General features: G+C 42.0%; 1 protein-coding gene across 3 annotated transcripts in view; it reads right to left on the reverse strand.

The window, feature by feature from the left end:
• The window catches only part of RICTOR (RPTOR independent companion of MTOR complex 2), a 77,702-nt gene extending 75,117 nt beyond the window's left edge, over positions 1–2,585 (reverse strand). Inside the window, exons 1-2 of one of the 3 annotated variants that reach the window (XM_038169931.2) lie at positions 2,408–2,585; positions 2,182–2,229 (exon numbers count right to left, since the gene is read on the reverse strand). In XM_038169931.2, coding sequence (XP_038025859.1) covers positions 2,182–2,229; positions 2,408–2,456 — 97 coding nt within the window. In that variant the 5' untranslated portion in view covers positions 2,457–2,585. Of the gene's footprint in view, positions 1–1,543; positions 1,649–2,181; positions 2,230–2,407 lie in introns of those variants that run through there. The other 2 variants (XM_072031675.1, XM_038169932.2) reach the window with 2 other exon arrangements.
• Between the last annotated feature and the right edge of the window lie 4,038 nt (positions 2,586–6,623).

Below are 6,623 nucleotides of genomic sequence, written 5' to 3' on the forward strand. Positions count from 1 at the left end.
TCCAAGAATCATATTAAAAGACAATGCACAGCCTGGGCTGAGCAGCTAAAAAGTTTAAAAAATGAACAAAACCCAGGAAAAAAAAAACCACTAACTTTACATTAATATTTCTAACCAGGCTGATCTTCTACAGAGACTTCACACATGCAGTGCACCATAATATAAAACACCCTTCATAAACTTTATTATATGGCTTTTGAAAATGCAGAGCATTAAAAAGCTCCAAAGAGGGAACTCCTGCTGTAGCAGGCACGGTAAAAACACATAAGAGAACAACAAGGTGAGTTCTGGGAAAACATAAGCAACCCTCAAAGAACAGTGAGGGGCAAACAAGAAGCAGAGAAAGGTGCATCAGCTCTACATACAGCAAGGTGCTCCCGGAGTCTTACTGCACAGTAAGCCAGGAAGAAGTAGGAACTAAAGCAGCATAAACAAGGGTAGCATCCTCCCTGCATCTATTATTAGTTCTAAAATACTTAATAACAGCACTAGCCTCTTGCACAGTCCACAGCTACGGACTACTGAAGGCCTGACTTGTATAATAAGTCATTTTTGTCTAACCGTCATTAAATGAGAACCTGCTTAAAACAAGGCAATACCCATTTGATTTCACGTATTTGTAACAGAGACCACTGCAGCTAGAAGCATATGGCTGAGGCATTGTTTCTGGCAATTCTCTACTTCGCCCAACACAGATATTCTAGATTAATCAACACAAAATTCAGTTGTCGGGGGGAAACAAGAAAACAATAGAATTATCTTTTAAGATACTGAAAAAGTGAGCCTTATGAAAAACTATGTGATTGGCTCAACATAGTGAATCAAAACAGGGTATTACTAGTACAAAATTAGTGTAACAATTTAAAATATTTCAACTAATTGCTTGTGTAACTATAGTAACAGTTGGAAAAAAATAAGTGTTCATTGTGATTGTGTGTTCAGTGGGGAAATCAGGTTATCATCTAGCTTAGTTAATGCCATGCTGAGACATTTATTTTATTTTTTTCCTTTAAAATTCTCTACCCAATTACTGATCGGTCAGTTATAGTTTCTCCAACAAAAAAAACACACAGGATTTTTGACAGGGGGTACATAACTAAAAGTAAAGCTGTACCTTATGTAATTGTGACTACCATACTAATGGATTTTTTGTTTGTTTGTTTTTTAACTGGCTCTACACAATGCAAAACATTTTTCATTTCTTTAAGAACTGATTTTGCATCTTAACTGAGACTTTTTTTTTTACAACAGGATATATGAGGTAGTTACAATGCTGTTACTACAGGTCTCATGGGATTAGTAGGTGGCTTAAAACACCTCATAGGGAAAAAAAAATCAATCTCAATGACAGTCACCTTTTGAATTCTGACTAAAAGATTTCAAACAGACCACATCTAAACATCACTACTCCAACATTTAAATTTTGTGTATTGTTCTGTCACATCAGAACAATTTAGCACTACACAATGTAAAAAAAAGGTTACTAAACACATTCATTAAAACCCCAATTCTGTAAGTTTCATAAACAGATAACACTACTTACAGTAATAGCTGTGTCATGTGTCTGAACTGTTAAGGCCTTTGTCCTGCGTTTCGTTGACGAAGTTTCACTCGTTTTTATTTTTAAAGGCACAAAAGCAACCATGTGCATGTGGAGATGGGGTGGGAGGACAGAAAGAAGCCTGCTCCTTTGAACTGGAAATAACTCAGAGCGTTTCCCCAAGAACTAGAACACATTTGTAAATAAGATATATGTACGCAGAGACAGTTTCCAGCCCAAGGTGAAACCGCTCAAGAACAAAACTCCGAAAACAGATTGTACCGGGGGAAAAAAAAAAATAAATTAAAATAAAAAATAAAAAATAAAGGATCGGAGGTGGAATCGGCGAGGCGCAGCCTAATCCCGAGGCGAAAGCGTTACCGCCACCGCTGCCACTCGCGCTTCCCCCACGCTCCGCAGCCCGCTTTCGCTTCACCGACCCCGCCGCCGCTCCGCCCGCTCCCTCGCAGCGCCCCGCACCCCCCGCGGCCCCGCACCGGCCGCCTCGCCCCCTGCCTGCCCCCGCACGGCCGGGCGGCGGCCCCGGGGCGAGGCTCACACCGGCGGCAGGCCTCCGCCTTCCTCGGAGGAGGAGGAGAAGGAGGCGGCGGCGCCCCCCGGCCCCGTCCCCGTGGCCGTACCTCGGCTGAGATCCAGCGGGACGTTCTCCTCGCCGCTGTCGTTGCGACCTGCGGGACGGGGGAGAAAGAGAGCGCGTCAGGATGGCGGGGAGGGGAGGGGCGGGGTGGGGGCAGCGGGCACCGGCGGCGGGGGGTGAGGTGAGACACAACGGGGACCGCTCAGGGCCGAGCCCCCCTTCCTTGCCCCAACGCCGCCGCCGCCGCCGCCGCCGCGCGGGGCCCTCACCTCGGATGCGGAGGTGCCTCAGCGAGCGGGCGCGGAGGCTGACCGCCATGTTCGCGGCCCCGCAGTCACAACACCGGAAACCTCGCCCGATCTCGCGAGGAGACGCCCGGCGGGACGGGACGGCGCGGGGCGACGCCGCCGCCGCTGCTGCTGCTGCCGCCGCCGCTGCCACCTCCCCCCCCCTCCCTCCCTCCGCCCGCCTCGCCAGAAGCCCCGCCCCCTCCCCGCCGAGAGGCCACGCCCCCTCGCACGGAGGCCACGCCCCCTCTCCACACAGACTGCCCCCCCCGCCCCCGCCCCGAGAGGAGGTTGCCCTAGTGGGCTCCTTCGCTTCAAACACACGCGTTTATTTTACCTACTTTCTGACCTCAGTTTTTGCTTATTAAGTAAGAAAGCGATGCTCTCGAAGGACCCAGGTTCCCCAAAACAAAAGGTCTAAATAGTAGCCTATCACCCGTCCCTAGCACAGGACCGTAACGAACTGGCAGTAACAGTTTCGTCAGCCTCCCTCAGGGCTGATGGCCAAAATTTCACGTCCAGGGAGCCCGTGCCTACCTAAAAATGCTAAACGAGCTGCTGCTTCTACTGGTAGTACTGTACGCCGTTTCTCAAAACGCTAGTGGGTCTAATTAATTTCACATTAAAAAAATTTGAAGCACCTCTGAGTGTCGGCCCTGTTTTAATCTTCTGGATTGGATTTGAGCCTGCAATCTGCATGTGAAATGTTTTGGATCCTCGCACTCAATGCTGGTGCCATACAGCACTTAGTTCCTCCCTTACAGATAAGATACACGTAGTCAGAGAGACATGCTGTATTTTGAGGGAATCACAGCATCTTCCAAAAAGAGAGAGCAGGAAAGGAGTAATGTGTAAACTCTAGGGTACTCTTTTAATCTTGTTCCTGCTGACAGAAAACACCATTTAATAATCAAAATATTTCACTTAACCCTTTGGGCAACATCTCTCTCACACTTACATTTAACTTAGATAAAATTCAGCTTGTCTATGGTACCGAACATGCAAAATAATGCCATAACATCACTTATAAGTGGAAACCTACAAAGGTGTATTGAAGATAATTTGGGGTTTAACTAATATTTGCCATGACTGAAAAAAAAAAAAAAAGTATTTTAAAATGTCTATGGTGACATGGAAAATAGCAGGTATGAGCTAGCTCTGACTACCGGTTAGGTAGGAGCTCTCCACAATAAATAATAATAATAATAATAATAATAATAATAATAATAATAATAATAATAATAATAATAATAATAATAATAATAATAATAATGTGTGTTGCAAAAGTGAGCCTGGCCTCTAAAATATAATGGCCATAACTAGTATGAAGAGTCTGTTAATAAACTTTATAAAAACTTTAATCAAGCAATGCTGATAAGAAGTTAGCCTAGTAAAGTCAGCTGAGCTACGATAGTTTGGACTTGTTGAGCACTTTATCTTACCCAAGTGTATTTGTAACAATATTCCTCAATTTTCAGTATCATAAAATCAACTTTAAATAGATGTTAAATCCTGAATGGCAGTGGGATGAAGAGAAAGTGAAAATCTAGTGAATTAAAAGAAAAAGGTTTGAAAAAAAACATTGCTTCTTTTGCTGTCTCTATACTATTAGCAAGAATTTTGCAATCATTCTATCTTTCTTTTTCTTCATGTGAAACCCACCAGACTGCTTAAGAAATGATAAAATCTGAGCTCTATTTTCTACTGTTAAGAAAAATAGTCAATGCAGATATAAAGCAGATGGAATAAAGAAACAATCACACATTGAACGAAGTATCTTAAAGGTGGATTGGTGGCCAAAATGTCTGCTCCCTGGCACTGTTTTAAGTGACTATGTTGAGCACAGCCATGCTGCTGGGGCTCCAGCTGGAGGCGGACAAACTGCTCAGACTGGGTTGGTACAGGAAATGAGTGAAGGCACCACAAGGTTCAGGTAGATGCTGAACATTTTCTGGTGAAATTTTAAGCTGCAAATGTAAAGCTCTGCAGCCTGCTTGGTTTTGATCTAGATTTCTAAATTTTGGTCTCATGTTCCCCAAGCTGCTTGGAGAAAAAGCAAGGGACATTTTGGCGTTTGCTCCCTAGGGAGGCTTTTTTTTCCACTGGATTTGCTTTTTGAGGTGATTGCTTGCCTGCTGAATGTGGTGTATTCCTAATACATTCCTACAATGCTAGTTTTTTCAAATACAGTCCAACAGGTGTATTTCTACATATATTGTTATGGAAAAGGAGTTCTATAAATAATGTTTTAGGTTACACAAAAACAAAACACAAAACAATAATTAAATTAACAGTAATACAGTTTGCAAAAGCAAAATGATTTGACTAAAGAAAAGACAACTCCTAACGCAATGTTTAACTCAGTAAATATGTTTCTGGAGTTGCTCTCATTTTGAAAAGAAATACAATCTAAGTTAATTCATGAATGTAGTGCCCATTAAATCCATAGAGAAATAAAAATCATTAATAAAATCTCAAATGACTGCAACTGGGTAAAAACGTTAATATTTCTTAAGTGTACAGTAATGGAAACAATTAAAAAATGAACACAGAACACATGGCAGAAAATTATGTAAGAGCGTTAATAAGTAGCATACTAAAGCAACAGTGACCAGCTGCAGAATAACAGCATGTCAAGTGATGCAACAAGTCTTCCTGATAAACTGGACATGTTGCTAACTAGATGGTTAATTAGTGAATTAGTGTAACCTCACATTTAGGCACCCATTCATGTCAGATTTTTCACAGCATTCTGTGCTGAGTAATCCTATTGAAGCTGTGAAAAGCAACAGGTGTTCAGTTGGCGTATGGTTAGCATATTAATTAAACCTGAGTAAAAAAAAATAAAATAAAAATAAAAAACACACAGCTGCTGAGTGTTTCAGTCAAAATAAACTCTAGTTATAGGGCTGAAGCCATATACTTACATGTACAATTTATCATTACTCAATTTAAAATCTATAGGGCAGCAGATATATTTATTTATATATTCATTTATTTTAAGTTTTCATTGCTCTTTTCTGAAACTGAAGAAGCCCACAAACATTTTCTTTGGGCTTTCACTGTAAAAGACTTGCTGTCATTTTAACAGCAGTACTATTATACGTCATGCTATCCATTGGGAAATATTTGAATGTATTTTAAATTGATCTATTTATTTTTATTTAAGCTGTAAGTAGTAAGATTTACTTATATACAGCATTTGAACTTAACTACTGAAAAAAACCTCTTCCAAACACAGAAGGAAGGTATGTTTGGCCGGATTAGAAATGCTATGGGAAAAACAGCCTAGAACACAAAATACAAGAATTGTTAAGTCTTCTCAGTGGTCAGTGAGTCATAAAACATCTGATGGTGTCACCCACAGAGTGGGTCCAAAAATGGGCATTTAGACAGAGCAGCTTTTAAAAACGAGACAAAAGTGCAAGTGCCAGGAGAGGAATGCAGAAGTAGGGGAAGGGTTCAAGAGGATGAAAAGAGAAAGGGGAAAAAGAAAAAAAAAAAGAGGCAGGAGAGTCAGGGAAGCAAAGGACAGAACACCACAGTCAGAGGATCAAGGAAAAGAGGAATAACCATGAGGAAGAGGAAGCAATTGAGCAAGTGAGTGGAAAAACAGAGAGTGTCCCAGGTCGTTAAAGAGGGCAGTCACTATGTCTTCAGGTGGATAAAGAAAGAAGAAGCTGGGCTTACCTGTGTGAGCTGGGTAGTGTACTGGAGCAGGAGCATGCAAAGGAGGCCAAGACACAGGAGAAGGAAAAGGCTCATGGAAGGGTGTCCCTTCAGCTAGCACGCAGAGGGGATAGGAGCCCCGCACCCTGTTCCTGGGCTTCGGGTGCATTTTCCAGCACATGCATGCACAAATGAAGGAGCAGGCAGCTTTTCCTGCTAAGAACTTGAAAATCGGGAATCAGGCCAAAAAAAGAATTAAAACCAGGAAAAAAAGCCAGTGCTGATTTTTCCTTTCTTTGTCAGTCTCATGATGCCTGAGCTGTAGGATTTCACGATTTTACTGAAGTAATGCAAATTGCAATGTGTTTCTTAAAACCTTCAGTATCCACCTAATTCACATTTCATTCACGTACATGTTGACATTTTGCATGCTTCCTTGCCACCTAATGGTGAACATATTAAGGTTAAGCAGTGCTTCTATGTGCATTAAGAAAGAAAATAAACTTTCCTATATTCTTTTCAACAAGGC

The sequence above is a fragment of the Anas platyrhynchos genome, chromosome Z (genome assembly GCF_047663525.1).
Source record: "Anas platyrhynchos isolate ZD024472 breed Pekin duck chromosome Z, IASCAAS_PekinDuck_T2T, whole genome shotgun sequence".
NCBI lineage: Eukaryota > Metazoa > Chordata > Aves > Anseriformes > Anatidae > Anas > Anas platyrhynchos.